This window comes from Didymosphaeria variabile (assembly GCF_027946475.1).
Source record: "Didymosphaeria variabile strain IMI 356815 chromosome Unknown scaffold_3, whole genome shotgun sequence".
Classification (NCBI taxonomy): Eukaryota; Fungi; Ascomycota; class Dothideomycetes; order Pleosporales; family Didymosphaeriaceae; genus Didymosphaeria; species Didymosphaeria variabile.
Window position 1 is genome coordinate 2,784,446 of NW_026611622.1, and position 18,229 is coordinate 2,802,674.

Here is an 18,229-nt window from a genome sequence, read left to right on the forward strand (position 1 = left end):
TTCTGGAAGTAGTACAGGAAGCGAGGAGATAGCAACGGCTTCCCGCTCTACAAGTACGGACAACATTTCTCTCACAGATACACTTCATAGCTTACAGTGTTCTGATCCCAATGCGAACATTGGCACGCATGAAAATTGGAATATGTACGACTCTACTTCATTTTCGCTTCATTCTGAGTTCAACTCGACATTGCTAGATTACAATGTTCCTGCGCAATGGCCTGGACTCGAGGAGCAGGATCCGGCGCTACGAACCTATCACAATGATTTGTACCTTTGTGGTGGTTCTGTTTCTCTTGACGTGCAAGATTGGAATGGCATGGCAGCTGTGAACAAGCAATATACGGCCGAATATCCAGCTGTACTGGATCGAACGCTTCATGGGGAACATAACCCCACACAGACAACAGAATGGGAGACCACGGAACGCAATCCGAACCTTAGTCGACAACGGTCGAGTGGGTAATTGGCGACAAGGAAAACTCGAATCTGTAGTACATTAATCCATACATTACACACCCCAATGGAAGCGATTATTTAACGACATACTCAGATTCAAGACCATATGTTTACAGAACCCCGGAGACTTCTAAGCTGTACAACACTACATGCACCGTCATCCCTATGCTAATGGCATCTTTGGCGGACATGATGAAGATGTAGTAAAATTTCCGGAGCATCGATTAGTCCATATAATAAACCCGCCGTTATTAGTTCTCGGACCCGCTTACGTACATTAGAATACAAAACTTTCAACTTATGATATGAAAGGGACTAAAGCATGTGGAAACTACCGGTTGGTCGTCATAGGATAATCCCCCGTTATGAGCTGGGATAAAACATCTAATAATTACAAGTATTATGGAGCTGAGTGCCAAAAGGTGCATTGGCTTGAGTACAAAAAAGCCTGTAAATCCCCTATGAGTAAAGCGAGTTCGCGTCCACCATGGGCTACTAGGGAAGCATTACAAAATTGGCATAACTCATTCGGCGGCAGCAAGTACTTGCGGGGAAATACACCAGCTTCCGACATTCTTAAATTGGACCAGAACGAGGGTCTTGAGTATTGAGACAGTCTCACGCTGCTATTCATTGGTCAGTATCAGAGCACCTAGAATATCAACTGCTAATACGCACAGCATCGGGAGACATACCCCATGACGTAAAGACAATTGCAACCATCCCTGAAGACAGTAGCCGCCGAATAAATGGCACTGTGAACGATCGAGAATTCGATGTGATGGCACGAAACATGATCTTGCTGCTGCTGGCCGTTTCCCAGCAAGCCAGCACTACCACGAATAAGCCAACGGGCTCCATCAGAAACGGCGGAGGCATTGATTCACCTATGGTTCTCCGCTTCGATACCATCTGGCGTTTGTGCGGAAGAACAGTCATCACCGAGCTTGAACGCCACAAATGTCCAGGGACTCAACGTTTGCCAAGGCGCAAAACCAATTCTGAAGAGAAGAAATTGGAAGCTCAAATATGTGTTTCTGGAAGCTCGCAGCAAAGAAGTACCAAAAACGAGATCGTCACAAAATTCATCTCATTCCATGGCCAGATGTTATATCAAGACATTTGCGATTCTGGTCCTCGTACGCAAATCAACGACGATTGGGTCATTCATCGATTCAGGCTTCGACGACTCAAGACTACCAATAACTGAAAGTGCTTGTTTCCAATTGAACGACGAAAGGATCGGTCAGGTAGCGAATTTGGCTTATTTGGGATGCTTCAAGGTTGGGAGGAGCGTGATGTACTGGAATTCATAAAGAACCAGTGGCTGGTCCTGGCACCTGTCTTCACTAAATCAGGCAACAAATTTATGTTGCCGCAGGAATTGCACAAAAACACAGTGATGCCTTTTATGCGCTGGAAAAGCCACGCAGTAGGAGGCTGCGGATAAGTGTTTGAAGTTAGGATCCACTCGTTCTATCATGATTTTAAAACGTACAAGGTACGTGCATACGTTGCTGCAGTTCTTAATTTTAGAGACACATATTGGAGTACCGGCTGACTGCCCAGAAATTTGCTATTAAAAAGCTCTACTCAGCTGACGAGCGCGATTTTCTTACGGTGAGAAGCGTCGTAAGAAAGACATGTCTTGCACTTTGCCATGGAACTCAGAAGGTCTGAACAGTGATACATTCTTCGTCATTCCGAAAGACGATTCGGGCGCGTTCCGCCCCGAGGTAAAGGTAGAAGTGACAAAGGCACATTAACAGGTCCCAACCGCATACACTACGCACTAACTTCCTATCTCAGACATTTGACGATCCAAAGGACCTTGCGTCGCGCAAATTGAACGCATCATACTCATGTTTCTTCAATGATTTCTTGGAGCTAATACGCCAAAAGATGCTCATTATTGAAAGAGAAGACGCGACCGAAGAAACAGGGGCCAGGATGTCTTCCAACAGCGTTGCCACGAAGATAGATGAGCTGGGGCGAAAGCACTCCAAGAATTGGGGGTGCATAAAGGAGAAAGATTGATCTCAATCCTGTCAAAGAGCTTCGCAGTCACATATGGAGACCACAAACTTGATGAGGCCTCGAACCAGTCGTGATAGTCTGTGCACGTGGCAGACCAGCTCTGTTATCCATCTAATAGAGAAGCGATCTTTAACATCCTTTAAGAAGCTAGGTCAACATACTCGGCCTTTTGTGGGGCACTCGAAAATCTTTCTATTCAGTAACGCAAAGCTCATCTTGAAAGTTAACTCAAGTTAGGTCTGCGAAGAGAAGGCAGCGGTGCTGTCTCATGAGACCTGATTCCGCCGCTTACTTCCTATCAAAGTCCCGCCCGCTTGTAGTAATATTCTTCCATTCGCAAAGAGGACATATCACTCAGAATAAATGGGGCAGGGATGTCTGAACTTTCTTCCCTGTAGATTGTCTCGGAAGCTTGATCCCATCGCCAAGATACTCGCATGAATGTAGCGATACGCTTGCGATTTCCGATAGGCAAAGAGACAGACTGCCTTGTCAGTTCCTAGAAGCAGAACGCTTGGTTGCTACGAGACGTCCTATCCTTTCAAGCCTCGGCGAATGTCTGTCATGTACTTACGGAGAAGGCGTTCTCTGTCGACGTTGACACTTGACATCAAGAGTGGATGCATCGGCTCATAGTGTCTTGATAATGTTGCAAAAGGGACACGGATGAGGACGTTGAGTAGTCTGAGGTACCGGGTCAGAAGGTTCGGCCGATGACATACTTCGCTACCAACCTGGGGACCGGCACCCTCAAAAGGTAGATCACGTGCACCAACCCTGCCGAGGTCTAGGGGTTTTCGGTTGGTTCCTGCATCCGAAAGTCTTAGACAACAATGAACCGAACAATAGCTGGAAACGACACTGAGATGAACTTCTGCCTGTGGAACGCATACGCGGTTTGCGCGCAGACGGAAAAGTTCAAACGCATTACTTAGTTTGCTTTCTCAATATTGTTCGAGTCAAGCAATACGATAGAGTTGCGGTTCCAATCTAAACAATAGCAGACCGACACGTCTTCGTTTACAATATTGACAGAGTAATCACGAACGATGTTCTCACGAGAGTATGCACCATATGCACAGAAATAATATATACAAGGCCCCAAACCCAGCGCCGATGGAAATTCGCCATGAGCAATTTCATGCTTCTCGTGTAACTCTTTTCACATGCCTGGCAGTTTCTTGCCACGTGCTGTTGTTCAATTCTTTCCTCATCCTACCGTCCGACAGTTTGGATGACCTCGGCACACGTCGATCGTGCTTCGCGTATCGTGACCTCGGGCCGATCATAGCTTCGCAGCAGGGGTAGGAGACTGAGCCTATGAGGAAAAAGAAACATCAGCTTAATTCGCATGTGGCACATTGCTTAATTGGCACGCTTTTGTTTTATTTGTTGACAAGCCCATAAGAAACAGCTTCGAGTCATCGTAACGTTACAAGGGAAAGAAGAAAACTAGAGCTTGGAAGCGCCCCGTGGGGGACCTACATTTGTGATTTCGTTGTAGAGAAGACTGGATGATGTTAGCTTTGGCCTTGCGTACTCGGTGATGTGCGTGTGACATACGATGTAAGGAATTCGTCGTACTGCTCGCCCGTCACCTGGCTCTCGAAGTACTTTGCGGCTAGGTTGAACTTATTACCCTTGGGTGCTTTCTCGCTCAGCTTCTGCGTCTGCTCGTGGAGCAGCTTGAGCGCGTAGTCTTTAGTAACCTTCTGGCCCTCGGCCGTGGTGATCTGGTGCTTGCTCCACTGCCACAACTGACTCCTCGACACCTCGGCGGTAGCCGCATCTTCCATGAGGTAATTGATGGGCACGCAGCCGAGACCGCGCAGCCACGCCTCCATGTAGCTGAGACCGATGTCGAGGTTCTTGCGGATACCCGCTTCGGTGACCTTACCGGGCACGTTCATGTTGAGCAGATCGTTGGCAGTAATATTTACATCGTCGCGGCGGACGTGCATCTGGTTGGGTGTAGGCATATGCTTGTTGAAGACCTCGCCAGCAATGGCTGCAAGCGCCGGATGAGCGACCCAGGTGCCGTCGTGTCCAGCGCGGACTTCGCGAAGCTTGTCGGCACGGACCTTCTCCATGGCAGCCTCGTTAGCAGCGGGATCGTTCTTGATGGGAATCTGGGCGGCCATTCCACCCATGGCGTGGACGCCTCGCCTGTGGCAGGTCTTGATGAGAAGCTTAACATATGCGTCCATGAAAGGAACAGTCATGGTCACTGAATCGCGGTCTGGAAGCACAAAGTTTGGATTCTGGCGGAAACGCTTGATGGTGTTGAAGATGTAGTCCCATCGTCCGCAATTAAGACCGGAGGAGTGATCACGAAGTTCGTAGATAATCTGGGGAGGTCAGCATGTACTTGTGAAATGTATCGAGTATCGACCCACCTCGTCCATCTCGAAGGCAGCTGTGATTGTTTCAATCAACACGGTGCCTCGGATCGTGCCTCGTCGCATCCCAATGTAGTCCTGTGCTAGGTTGAAGACATCGTTCCAGAGTCTCGCCTCCAAGTGCGACTCCATCTTCGGAAGGTAGAAGTAAGGTCCGGACCCTCGCTTCACGAGCTCGTGTGCGTTAAGGTAGAAGTAAATGCCAAAGTCAAACAAGCTGCCCGAGATGGGCTCGCCGTCCACTGTGAAATGCTTCTCCTCCAGGTGCCATCCTCGTGCGCGAGCGATGAGTGTGGGAAGCTTGCGGTCGGTGCGGAGCTTGTATTCCTTCTCGCCCTGCTTGAAGTCGACCTGCCTGCGGATGGCGTCATACAGATTGAGCTGGCCATTGATCATGTTGTCCCATGTCGGCGCGCTTGAGTCTGTGCTGTATAAGCTTGCATCGATAACCGTCGCGTTTGCCAATACTTGCCCTCGAAATCCGCCATATAGGTCCATACGTCCGAGTTCAAGGCGTTGACGACCATCTTGCGATCTGTAGGTCCTGTGATCTCTAGGCGTCTGTCGACCAGTCCGGGAGCTGGGGGTGCTCCCTTCCAGGCATCGTTTTCACGGATATGCCTGGTTTCTGGGAGGAAGTCGAGTAGATTGCCCTTGTCCAGCTCCGACTGTCGGATCACCCGTCGCTGAAGGAGCTCTTTCCTGCGCTCGTTGAACGTGCGGTGGAGCAGAGCCAGGAAGACAGCCACATCTTTGCTCAAGATGTGTTTGTTTTGGTCGTTCAATGCGCCGAGGATATTGACCTCGCGCAGCAAGCTTTCAGGGCTGGCCATTGTAACTCGATTGACGTCGTATGCTGTGTGGTGGGGTTGGTCTGTTGTTCAAGGCGAATGGTAGCAAGGAGAAAGGTATGGGGCAACGATGTATGCGTGCGGAGACGTGAGCGGCAGAGGCGCGGCACATATATTTCGGACGCAAGACGTCACGCATCTTGACATGGACCGAGGGTCTTTGTCCTAGCATGCCCGGCCGCGTGCTGTGAGTGGAAGATGGTCGCGGCCCAGCGGCGAGCTTGTGATCGCTGTCCGCCAAGCCGTCTCCGGATGCGGGGCGGCACCACGCCGTCACCTCAAATCAACACCGCGATTCCACAAATCTTGCTATTCGAGCTGTGAAACGGGTGCAATCGCAGTGGAAGTGGCAAGCGATTATCGCAATGCCTACAACGTCGTGGGCTGTTGCAGGATGGTGGCGGAAAGCGACGGAAGCTGCGCTGGAGTTCTGGTGAGCACCTCCATCGCTCCACCACAAACGTAGTCGCCACTGCTTTTCCGCCGGCTATTGAAGGGAACACTGATGGCATTATCGATGTCTACGTACACTGCGGATAACGAGTGCACCTCGGGAGATGCTCCGGACTTGGATCGGGCTGAGATCGTTACTGATAAACCACGCTTTTGATGTCTTGCTACATGTGATCCTAGTACAAAAGTATCAAACACCCATAGCTGACACAGACACCCATCCAGAAACATTGCATCGATAGCGAAAAGAACAACATTCCACTCCAATGCCAACCACAGTCCACTTTGGCACAGCGTCGTTGTTGACCGGGGTACCAGATTCTGTTACGCAGCTAGTTGAGGGGCAGACCGAGACTTCTCCTCCGCCTCCGAGCAGCCATGGCGTCTGGGCTAATATATATCCAGTATTGAGCCTCATACGCGACCTGGACAACAGCACCTGCAGCTTGTCCGGCGCAAGTAGAGGGTGCTAGCCCGCCGCTAGTGTTGAGACGATAGATGCTTCTGACGGCAGTGTTTGTGTTCGCAGCATCAAGCTTGAGCCACGGGACGTCAGCAGCGGCGTTAGGGGCTGGAACAGCTTCGGCCTTCTTGAGCTGTGTGTTACCAAGCCCAATGATGTCGAATTCAGGTGTCGTGTTATCGACGAAGAAGTGCTGGCCGACGGCGTTTGCATCCTCTGCCACGGATCCAAGAGAAGCTTTTTGAGCAACGGCGCATGAGGCGTTGAACAAGTCGGCCACAGCGCCGATGGATGCGGGTGTGGCAGTCTCGTTGGCGCAGGTGTAGTTCTGCGTGCCTTGGCCTAGCGCGATGAGCACCAGCTGGTTGTTGTCGCCTGGAGGCGTAAGCGTGCTCGAGGGCTGCTGAGTATTGGCGAGGTTACACGTGTCGTTGAGTTGACGACGGAACGAGTTCCCGGGTAGGCGATATGGGGCGGGAGCAGCCAAAGCGAGGGGGAGGGCAAACGCCGCGACGAATAGTGAGGGATGCATGTTAAATGATTAGACTTTTGTTAAATGCCGGATTCGTAAAAGGTACTTGTGTACAGCGAAAGTAAAGAGCTACCAGAGCCCGAAGAAGCGAATGAGTAGGGAAAGAGAAAGATAGTGAGCTGGGATCTATTGATTGCAGTGAGAGTGTGGTTTGAGAACAGTGCGAAGCGGGCAGGTCAATATATAGATTCGATGAACACTCGTTCAACCCGACGTAGACAGTTCGGTATGTAGTTGGAACCGAAAACGTACCTGGGGGCTGCAAATCTCAAACATCACATACATCCATGCCTGGTAGTAGCGTCCGGTAGACTACATAGTAAGTAGGAGACAGCCCGTCTATTGTGCTTCCCGTATGCTGACAGGAGGTAGATACACGCTAGCATTCGCACGTAGGGGAAAGGTCAGCGAGCGTCCCGCCTTCTAGGGCTGAAAAGGGAAATGCCTGGGTCTTTCATTGAAACGCGGGATCCAGAACCTTGGGAATCTTCGACAGATGTTGCTGTTAGCGCAACTGTAAAGGTGGCACGGGTCTCATGAATGCCCCTTGGACCGTCAGTGACGGGCGTGCTTGTCACGACTCATGCACGAACTATACCTCCACAACATGTTGCGATATGCAGAGCGAAAATGGTGGTTGAGGTGTGAAACGGTACCTGCAGATTTCGCGTTGGAGGATCAAACACGGCTGCTCGTCCAATAAGCAAGCGAGCGCCACATTGGCGAAACAGCCGCTGTTCACGCCAGATTGCCTGGGTCGTAGAATGCGATCCTTGGATCAATACCGCTGCTTTTTCGCAGCTATTGTCGCGACATGGACAGCATGTGACCTGGCGGCGGATCAGCGGCCGATGTGCTGTGCCGTGTGTCTGGCACACGATGCGCTTCTCGTAAAGATTACCTTGCAGATAGTTCGGGCCGTAGTGAAACAGCGGAAGCAAGTGGCAACGACATGCCAGCTGTCTGGGCATGTTGAAGTCCGTGTGCTGTGTGGAGGATGCCCCTGCGTTCATCCGGCTAGCGCATGCTACGCATCTCGTCCCTCGCTTATCAAGGGGAAACCGTCCTGCATATTGTGTACGTCTCAGATGGATGTTGGATGATCTGGATAATGAGACGACACGGAAAGCAGGTCAGCGTTGGGAGCATGTGAGACAGAGACAGGAACAGTGAAAGTGGCGGTAGTGGCTGGGGAACCGAGTCGCGCTATGACCAGAATGGTAACTCAGCCACCAAGAACGCGTGCTCTACCACGACCTTCACTGCAACTGTGACGTTGTTGTCGTCAAGGAACGAAAGCGTCCTGGTGACAATGTCGCCCAGCCTTCTCTGCTCAAGTCTCATCAGGCACCATGAACGTTAGAAGAAGCCTTCAAGACGTCATTCGAGATGTCGGCATTCATCCGGTTTCTGATCGTCAGCCTCCCCTTCCCGCGCCAACTCAGCCTGCAATCTTCGCCAGCGAGGAGGATCACACGTTAGCTCGCCAACTGTTAGTCGAACAGAGAGTGAGCGGCCCAGACTACCGAGATCCCGGCAAAAAGTTGAAGCTCATCTTCAGGAGCTCGAAAGAGAAAGAAAGGCTTCAAGACACGACTCAATGGGACTTTTCGCAGGATGAACTTGACCGCGCGCTATCGGCAGCTATCGACAAACCTGCAACACGCCCTGGTCTTATCCAAGCCTTTCTCGACCTAGGAGCAAAAGTCAACTTCGTGGAAGTTGCGGATCAAAAGAGCAAGGCGAATAAGAAGGCAGTCATTACTGACCGGAGACGAAGCACGGTTCTACAAAGAGCTGCGACTGTGCGACGAGCCGACTCGCTCAGTTTATTGGCGGCTTCTGGCGCGGACCAGACCACTCTCGACGAAGGGCTCAAAGCTGCTCTTGCCGCATACGACCACCCCTGTGTTCAGGAATTGTTGCGACATGGTGCAGACCTGAACAAGAGCCCAAACGCGTTAGCAGACGCTGTCAGGTCAAACGATCAGAACTTTGTACGCTTGCTTTTAAGGGCACCAAAAGCCCTCCGCCCTGACATCATCTCTTCATGTCTTCCAGCGGCTGTTCAGCAAAAATCCGAGCCCATCATCTCGCTGCTGATAACCCACGGTGCTGATCCGAACTTCGACAACGCTAGTGCTCTCACTACTTCTATTGCACGATGCGGATATCGCACCTGCGTCGCACTTGTCGCTGGTCCAACTCCCCTGAATTCCACGTCCCTCCAGGCCGCTTTTGAGACTGTGATGAGGATATCAAGTGTGCAGGACCTTTGTCAGTTCTTGGAGCTTTTATTCTGTTGTGGTTTGTCTCCAGCAAGCCCTAGATTGACTGGCTTGCTCGCAGCTGCATCCCAGCGCAATGATCTCCGCATGGCGGAGATGCTGATCAATTATGGGGTGCCAACAACTGTCAATCAAGCAGAGTGTTTAAAGATAGCCGTTGCTAGGTCTCATTGGCAACTGGCAGACATTATCATAAAAACCTCGATTTCGCCCGCTCATGCATCCATGGCGCTGGACGTTGTACCTGATGATGCACCAAGATCTGAGAGACTACACGTCATCAGCACTTTGGTGGCCAAGGGTGGCAGCGGTGGTTCACTCGAACGATGGCTTGTTCGCGCAGTTGAAGAGGGTGATTCAGGACTCATGGATCTACTTCTGAACGCTGGCCAACCCCTCGGAACAGGTAACAACAGGGCTATACAGGCTGCAGTAGCACGGAAGGATGTTCGTAGTCTCCGCTTGCTACTAGCTTCTCGGCCATCACCGCAGTCACTCGCGCAGGTGTTCCCTCTTATCCGGTCTGGATACACGGCATCTGAACGACTCGAAACCGTACGCTTACTGTTGGAGAACGGTGCTTGTGGGCCTGAAGTGGATCAAGCTCTCGTGGATGCGGTCGCGGACACATCCAGCACGAGAGACGTTGCTTTGATAACGGACTTGGTCTGTCATGGCGCACTTGTAGACCATGACCACGGCAAAGCACTCAAACTCGCTGTTTCCCAGGCTGACCTGCCAATCTTACGCTTGCTCTGTAGGGCGAACGTTACTTCGCAAAGTAAATCTGCATCTCTACCCCTCCTTTTCGATACACAAGGATCTAGACGGTCTGCAACTCTTGCGATGCTGGAGCTATTAGTAGCGGGTGGTGTCGAAGAGGGCCCAGCTGCACAAGCCCTCGAGGTCGCTGTCAGAGGTGGCTCCACCAACCTGGATGTAATCGAACGGTTGATAGCTGCCGACGCAAGACTGCTTTCACAAGCGTTCCAATTTGCTACTTCGCTCAGCAGTGTACCGCACAAAGAAGCTATCCTCAGGTCTTTGCTCGGAAAAGGCATTTCACAGGAAACGCTTGACCGAGCTCTCGTTGCCGAGATTCGCCAATTGAAGGGTACGGCCGAGTCAACAATTGCACAGTTGCTCCTTCAGCACGGTGCATCGATCAATTATAACGGTGGCGATGCACTTGTAGCATCTGCAGCAACAGGCAATAGCTCGCTTGTGAGACTGTTGCTCAGTGGCAGGGACAGTCCTTGGCAGCCTACAGTCACCTCAGCTTTTCAATCGCTTTTCGACCCCACTAACCTGCGACGACTGAATCACGCAGCACCGAATCGAATGTCCGTTGATGAGATGGTTGTAGCTTTACGCCAGGAGGCGTCTCACACCTGTTCCACCGACAAAGAACGTGTGTCTGGCGGTTATGTTGAGGTTGCAGATCAGCTTCTTGACCTGGGAGTAGACCAGAACGCGATCGACATGGCACTAAGAGCAGTTCTAGACCCGGGGAATGGTCTTCATGAGATCGACTCGATAGTGGTCCGTCTCTTGGACCACCGCGCAGATGTCAATGCCGCCAACGGTGTATGCTTCGTTTTCGCCGCGAGGCGGAGCTCAACGCTCTTTGCGAAACTCCTTGAATTTCGACCAAGATTTGCCGCTCTCTTACCGTCCCTGATTAGCTCCGGTTTAGACGAGGAGGCACTGCTGGAGTTGATCCAAGCCTGTTTCAGTCATGGATGTACTGCCGATGACTTAGATTTGAGCCACCCAACATCTTTGATTATAGCAGTGCAGCAGTATCCCAGAAGCGAAGTACTTGTTCAGAAATTGCTCAATCATGGCTGCAACCCCGAAGCTTCATTATCTGGTGTAGTCGACACTGCAGTAGGCGAAGAGGCCATCCCCGCTCTCTTATGGGCTCTGGCGCAACCACAGAAACGGGTCTCGAGCTCGGTGATCATCACTCTGCTGCAGGCCGGAGCTTCGTCCACCCGCATAGCTCCAGTATCAGATATCGCACCTATAGCTCTTGCTGCACGCGAGGGCCGTGCAGACGTCGTTAAAGTCTTGTTAGAGTATGGTGCTGATGCCTCGATCCGCGACAAACAGGACCGCTCCGCTCTCTTGTACGCAAGTAGTTCCTCGGCCACGTCAGTGGTAGAGACACTCGCGCCGCACGCTCTCAAGAACGACGGCAGTGTCCATGAAGCTGCACGGAGCTTACAGCTTGAAGCCGTTGCATTGCTCATAAAGGCCTCTCACGATCCTAACTTTCCATCCCGACACCATGGCGGACGAAATGCCCTAGGCGAGCTGTGCTTGAACGTCGAGATCAACAACAGCAGCCAGCGCTCGAGGACTCGTCAAGTGCTTCGGCTACTCCTTGACAACGGAGCCAATCCCACCTTCAAAGCCCGAAACGAGAGGTCCACTGTCCATTTTGCGCTCGACAATGCCCACGATCCTCTAAAAGTCGCAGAAACGCTGCTCGAGACTGAGGTCTGGGAGCAGCTCAACGACGAGAAACACATGTTTCGTGATGATAAAGGTCTTTGGTACTCACCCTATTCGTACGTGGAGCGTATACCATCACCTACACGTACCGCCCAAAAACAGGATCTACTTGGTAAGTACTCCTCAAATCATTTGTCATCCCGCTGTTAGAAGCAGAATTCGACCTACTGCCAATTCCCTGATTCTCCTTCCTTGTAGAATGCAGGCTACCTACAACAAGGCTCACCCATCCCAGACCTCCTCCGCGACAAAGGCTGCGCTCCAAAGTTCTACTCCGAGAGTGAAGATCAACCTCTTGGCGCCATCGGCATGCCTGCCGCCGTCGCCCGTCTCGCCGCCCGGCAAAAGGAGCATCAACTTTCCCTCAAATTAGCCAAAGAAGCCTCGGAGCACGCCCGAATGCTCGAACAAACCGCGCACCTGGACCTCCTCCGCCGCAAAAAGGAACAGCAAGATGCCGAGATGGCTGCGGCGGAGGCTGCGGCTAGACTTAGCCTAGGGATCGAGCAGAGACAGCATGAGGCGAATGTACAAAGAGTGAGGGAGGCAGAGAGAATGAAGCGTGCGGAGAGGGTGGCGTGGCATGCATTGCTTACGCAGCAGGAGCATGAGTCCGCCACTCAGCGGGCGCAGATTGAGGAGCGCAAATCTAGCGCGGCGTACGCTGCTGAGAATCGTCTGATTGATTCGAGGAAGGGGGAGGTGGAGGTAAGTCAAATTCTTCTAGCGTTGTTTGAGCGATTTGCTAACTGCGAGCAGCATCGAGCTGGACTGGAGAGAAGAGCGTTGAAAGAGAAGGACGAGCATATAAGTAAGAATCTGGCAATACAGATGCAGATCCAGGATCGCGTTGATGAGAGTGCGAAATTGCATGCTGGGCTGAATGGTAGGAAGCAGCTTGAGTGGGGAACGGTGGATTGAGCGGTTGCTGAGTGTGTGTTTGGTGCATATTAGCGGGATCCTTTTACGGCCTAAATATGTATATACGTAGATATACAATGACGATTTACGACGATTAATTGGAGTGCTAGATGGAAGGAATTATGGTGATGAAGTTACAGTCTTAGCTGGGGACAAATTGATACATGACTTTTCGATGAAAAGCTATGTAGGTAGCCGGGCCTCACTTCCCACCGCCCTGCTCCCATACTGCCTTCCCTCACTGTAAGAAACATTACATCACCCCTCCACCATATTCATACTATCTCCTCACACCATAAAGCACTGAAACCCCCTCGCAGCATCGTTCCAACTTCCCGCCTCCTTGGTCAAATCAGAACTCCCAGGGTCTTGCAGCTTGATCGACTCGCTACCATCGAATGTGCGACACGAGCCGTTCCTATCTCCGTTAGGAAAGTTCCTTTCCGCACCGCAGACACCCCTTTGTGCCACGAGATTCTCTTCTAGAAGGAAAGCCTCCCATGGATCAGAGAAGCCTCCAAAGGAAGGACTCTTCTAGAGTGGATGGGAGAAGAGAGCAGAGAGGCGAAGAAAACGTACTTGTAAAATGTGCAGCTAAACCCCTTATCCGGCCTTATCGAGCTTGCCGTCCCATCCAGGTTCACGCAGTCTCCCGAGCCGATGTTATACAGCACGTTGACGCAATTCCCGCCCCAGTTTATGTGTTCGCAGATGTATACCTGTTCATGCACCCTTCAGCTAGTGCACGGAGGGTATGAGGGACTGGGAGATGGAAGACAGGAACGTACGTTTACTGTGTCTGATGTGGTCGCGGTAGAGGTAGCGTATGCTGCCGATGGTGCGGCTGATACTGTGTCCCAGGTGAGGTGGAAGCTTGAGGGCCGTGCGAGGATCGTGGTGATGAGGAGGCAGAGGAGTGTGAAGAGGGTCAGGAGGGACATGTTGGATGACGTTGGGGGTCTTCAAAAGTGGTGAAGAGTAAAGCAGCGTATGACTGCGGCGTGGGGATGGTGAAAGGGAAATCGGGAACAAGGAGTAGATATGACTGCATACGTCAAGTGAAAATTGGTATTGCCTACGACGAATTAAGAGCCGGAGGCTGGCGAAGAATGACACACCCTCGCCTCCTCTTTATACCCAAGGAAATCTGCTGACCAATGTAAGCCGGGCGTAAGGCGAGACTACAAGAAGTAAGATTCAAAGGTGCGTTGTGTTGATTGCAGGTTATGGACCAGGATGTTTGGTTCGTGGGACTAGTCGGGATGTGGTAGGGAAGTCGCGAGTCACACGGGGCGATGCACGGCTAATGCTGTGCGCATGTTTCTGCGTCTGTGACTGTTTTGAGCGTCAATACACAAGACATTCTGGTGTTGAGCTATCGACACGGATCGTCTTCTGCCGCGCCCAGTCGTCTTGTGATACGACAACAAGCTCGTTGCCGTGCCAAATGTGGTGACAAGCGCGGCCATAGTCTGTCGACACAAGGCCACGCATGGATCAAACGGAGGAAAGCAACAGAGCGATGAGGCTAGCTGAAGATGCGGATCCCTTGCTGAGGTCCTAGAGTGGATTCATGAAACAATTGCAAGTACAACAGACGTACAGCGCGTTTCTACAATGGTATATCCGCGTCCTATCCCTAATCCAACCCAAAACAAGCAGTAACATGGAGCAACGCCGTGCGCTATGAGTGTCCAAAGACCAAAAACAAGTCACGAGGAAAGGATGCCCGAGACCACAGGAGGTGCTATGTCGCTGGCTCGGAACTCGACTGTGCAGGTACGCTTAGTACAGCTGGCGCCGGTTGAGCAGGGGCCGGTGCAGGGCGACTGGTGGCAACGTGTAGCCGTTGGTCTAATGCCTTGAGAGCCAATGCGCGTCTCCGTTCTGCTTCGGCGCGCGTTTGGCCCCCTTTTCCGCCACGGCTGTTGGGGTTCATGATGCTGGGCAAGCCGCCTTCTACTCGCGCGCTTGCCTGCTCGTTCCCTGCGTCAATGTCTTCGGCGGAGAAGGGCGTGCATACTTTCAGCGACACCATGGTATTGTACACCTGATCTGCCACCGTGCCGACGGGTGTCTGTACAGGTTCGGGGAAGAAGTGAGCAAAGGCAAACGTGTCAGAGGCGTCGCCTTTGATCACGGACCCGTCGCCGGTGGCAGCAGAGGACAGCGACGGGCTGATGCGGTAGAAGCGAAGGTAGACCCAAGCGGTCAGGAAGCCGAACCAGGCCAGGAACATGGCCGTCTCTGTGCCGAGGGCTATGCCGGATACGGTGTTGGCGAGGAGGAATATGGCGGGGAAATGTTTCACACGCATACGTATGATGCCCTTTGCAATCGCAACGGTGTGTTCAGGGACAAGCTGCTTGAAGGAGACGAGGAAGCCGGCCTGGATGGCAATACCGCCCGAGATTGTGGTAGTGCTGCATCCATGTCAATATCAACATGTAAGCTCGCGTGGCCTCACTTACAGCGTCCGCTCGTTCCTGGAGAGAGCATAGCCAACAGCATAGAGCAAAAAGCTCAGCAGGTTCGGCACCATGGACACGAAGAGAATGAACTTGGCGAACTCGGTCGAGCCCCATGCGCGCTCCAAGTACCGGCCCCCGTAGAAGACGGTAAGGCCCGTTGTCACCAGACCCAGCACGTTCTGCTCTACTGTTGTCGCAAGCAGGAACACCCACGGATAGACGACCGAGACGCCGGGGACGATGGAGAGGTAGGGCACGCCATTGCCCACGGCGGTGACGGGCTTCGCAGCGCGGTCGGTCCAGCTCGAGGCAGGTCGGAGGGCGAAGTTGAGCAGCGTGAAGACGACAAGCGATCCGAGCAGGCCGCGGGTCAAGGGCGGCAGGTTGATGCGGGCCATGGCCGAAGTGCGTTGTGGATGGATATGCGCTGCGAGCGCGCGCGACGTGATATCGGGCGGGCGAAGGCTGTTATCTTGACGATGACGGGAGCCGCGACCTGCCAGCGAGCGAAGTCAGGGTTTCACTCAGGGTGTCGTCCAGCGGGCTAAAGTGTACGACCGGGGGCGCACAAGCTCAACGTCGAGCTAACGCATCCTTGCTCCGTTTGATCCACCGCATCCGCTAAACACCACACGTCCTCCACAGCCAACCCGAGACGCACAACGGCACGCTCACAATCGTCAATCCGCCCGGCGTATTCCTTCGCTGCCCATTTGGCCGAACGCGCCATACATCCAGGCCTCTCTGCGCGCGGCGCTGCGACATGCGCCATGACGGTCGAGCCGCTCTCATCCAATGTAGTCAACTATCTCGTCTGGCGATATCTTCAAGAGGCCGGCTACGGTAATGCCGCGCTGCATCTCTCGCGCTGCTGGATCCGCGACCCCCAGACGCTCCCTTTCGCGCGCGACGTGCAGCCGCACACGCTCGTAAACCTTCTGCAAGACGGGCTTTGGTTCGACAAGCTGCAGGCCGAGGCTGCCAACGTACGTGCGCTGCTACCTTGCTTGCGACGACACTGACGACATCAGGTTGAGCAACGCTATCACTTTGGCCGCGATCATGGACAGCCGTATTCGGTGCGCAACGGCGCCTTGCTCACTCTGGACCAAGGCATCCCCGCCCACGAGCTCGCCGAGCAGGCGAATGGCACCGTGCAAGAACCACCGCCCAAGAAGGGCGTGAAAAAGAGGAAAGGAAAGCCAAACGGTGTCGTGGCAGAACCGCGCGTTGCCGAACAAGTCAATGGCGACGCCATGGACGTTGACACCAACGGCACCAACCATGTCGCCCCGAGCGTGAACAGCGTGCGAGCTGAATCTGAAGCTATAGCTTCCGAAGCCGAATCTCCGACTGTAGCCGAAATCCCCATCTCGACTCTCAGCATCGGCCAGAGCACTGACGTGCAGACGGAAGTGATTGCAGATCTTGCGCCCAACACCACATTCATACCAAGCCTCAAAGACTCGGAAAGAGTTGTAGAACACACCTCGTGGGGTCCACCAGATGCTCCCGTTCTGCTGACCGCTGGCAAATCGCTTCTCAACATTCAGGTCATTCCTAAAGACATGAACAACGCTACTGCACCCGCCGCCAACCCTCTCGCTCTGAAGTTCCCTATGAATAAGTACACCGTGACCGCATTATGCTGGATCTCGGGTGAAGATATTGCGGTGTCCGCTCGCGAAGAGATTGTCAATGAGACGGGTGAGAAGATGATGATAGACAAGCTTATCAAAATCACAGATGCAGGAGAAGACTACCAAGTACTTTCCTCGACCGCAGGACTCGTCAATACCTTGAGATGGAACAAAGAAAAAGAAATGCTTCTGAGCATATCGACCGATGGAGAGCGTGGGTCCATCAAGATCTGGAATAACCATAATGACTCTATCCCTGCCTGGGCCGAATTTACCGACACCGTCATATTCGATGCTCTCTGGATTAGCGCCTCGGCCTTTGTAGTCTGTGGTATTGAACTCTTCAAGGTATTCGAGATAGACGATACTTTGAAAGTTCGGCATAGTCTCGACACCAGAGTCCAGTGGGAAACACTGAAATTTGATCCTTCCTCTGGTACCATTGCCGCGCTTGGTATAGACGGAAATTCCAGTGTGTTGGGCATTGTGAATCCGAACAGCCCTTTCAACTTACAAACACAACATTTCTCGGACGAGTCTCTGACAGATCTCGAATTCCGGAAACGCATAGATAGCGGCAGTATGGACCTCCCCTCAGCTGGCGCGGGCTCAGAATCATCAGTGCTTTTAACGACGTGTTCGATGTCGGGAGTCGTGCGCGCATGGGACGCTAATGTGCCGTTCAGGTGCCTCAAGACTCTCTCGACCACTGAGAAGAGGGAAGCATTCAAGGTTGCATTTTCCCCTGACGGTGTCTTGCTAGCAGCGGCAGGGCCTGACGCAGTGACGATATGGGACGTCGACAGGAGAGACATTCCCATCGCAAGTTGTCGCGCTCGCGAATGGGGCAGCGACAAGTGGAATCCTGGCGTGGATGGCGAATTCAGTCTGGGATGGGATCCGGATGGTTCGAGGTTGTCTGTCGCTCTCGGTAACCAGGTAAGCCATTTTGAGGACCGTCTTACCGCAGGATACGCTTCCAATAGCTGCCAAATCGAGCGTCTGCGCATTCAGCTGACCATTACAGATTGCGATTATCCCAGTGACCAGGTAGCATTCGGTCACGGATAATGGAATCAAGCCCTACGAGAAGAAGGATCTGACGACGCTTCAAAGTTTGAACCATCGATCCTACCCGTATCGGTCCAGCGTACCAGTGGCCACCAGCTGCAATTCGCCCAATGCGTGAGCTGGG

The 18,229-nt window shown here is 52.7% G+C and overlaps 5 protein-coding genes across 5 annotated transcripts; 2 read left to right on the forward strand and 3 right to left on the reverse strand.

Moving 5' to 3' along the window:
* Positions 1 to 4,016: 4,016 nt before the first annotated feature.
* N0V89_004264 (uncharacterized protein) lies at positions 4,017 to 5,728 on the reverse strand (the record flags this gene model as incomplete). Its single annotated transcript, XM_056213052.1, has 3 exons — positions 4,017 to 4,844; positions 4,893 to 5,317; positions 5,368 to 5,728. The coding sequence occupies 3 exons, from the start codon at positions 5,726 to 5,728 to the stop codon at positions 4,017 to 4,019; spliced, it is 1,614 nt and encodes a 537-aa protein (XP_056073360.1).
* Positions 5,729 to 6,531: 803 nt separating this feature from the next.
* On the reverse strand, positions 6,532 to 7,194 carry N0V89_004265 (uncharacterized protein; the record flags this gene model as incomplete). Its single annotated transcript, XM_056213053.1, has 1 exon — positions 6,532 to 7,194. One exon carries the CDS (start codon positions 7,192 to 7,194, stop codon positions 6,532 to 6,534), a length of 663 nt encoding a protein of 220 aa, XP_056073361.1.
* A 1,352-nt stretch (positions 7,195 to 8,546) lies between these two features.
* N0V89_004266 (uncharacterized protein) lies at positions 8,547 to 12,923 on the forward strand (the record flags this gene model as incomplete). Its single annotated transcript, XM_056213054.1, has 2 exons — positions 8,547 to 12,114; positions 12,208 to 12,923. 2 exons carry the CDS (start codon positions 8,547 to 8,549, stop codon positions 12,921 to 12,923), a joined length of 4,284 nt encoding a protein of 1,427 aa, XP_056073362.1.
* A 1,747-nt stretch (positions 12,924 to 14,670) lies between these two features.
* On the reverse strand, positions 14,671 to 15,792 carry N0V89_004267 (uncharacterized protein; the record flags this gene model as incomplete). The annotated part of the gene is made up of 2 exons (XM_056213055.1): positions 14,671 to 15,346; positions 15,395 to 15,792. 2 exons carry the CDS (start codon positions 15,790 to 15,792, stop codon positions 14,671 to 14,673), a joined length of 1,074 nt encoding a protein of 357 aa, XP_056073363.1.
* Positions 15,793 to 16,164: 372 nt separating this feature from the next.
* Positions 16,165 to 18,223, forward strand: N0V89_004268 (uncharacterized protein; the record flags this gene model as incomplete). Its single annotated transcript, XM_056213056.1, has 3 exons — positions 16,165 to 16,380; positions 16,426 to 17,973; positions 18,089 to 18,223. The coding sequence occupies 3 exons, from the start codon at positions 16,165 to 16,167 to the stop codon at positions 18,221 to 18,223; spliced, it is 1,899 nt and encodes a 632-aa protein (XP_056073364.1).
* Positions 18,224 to 18,229: the final 6 nt, after the last annotated feature.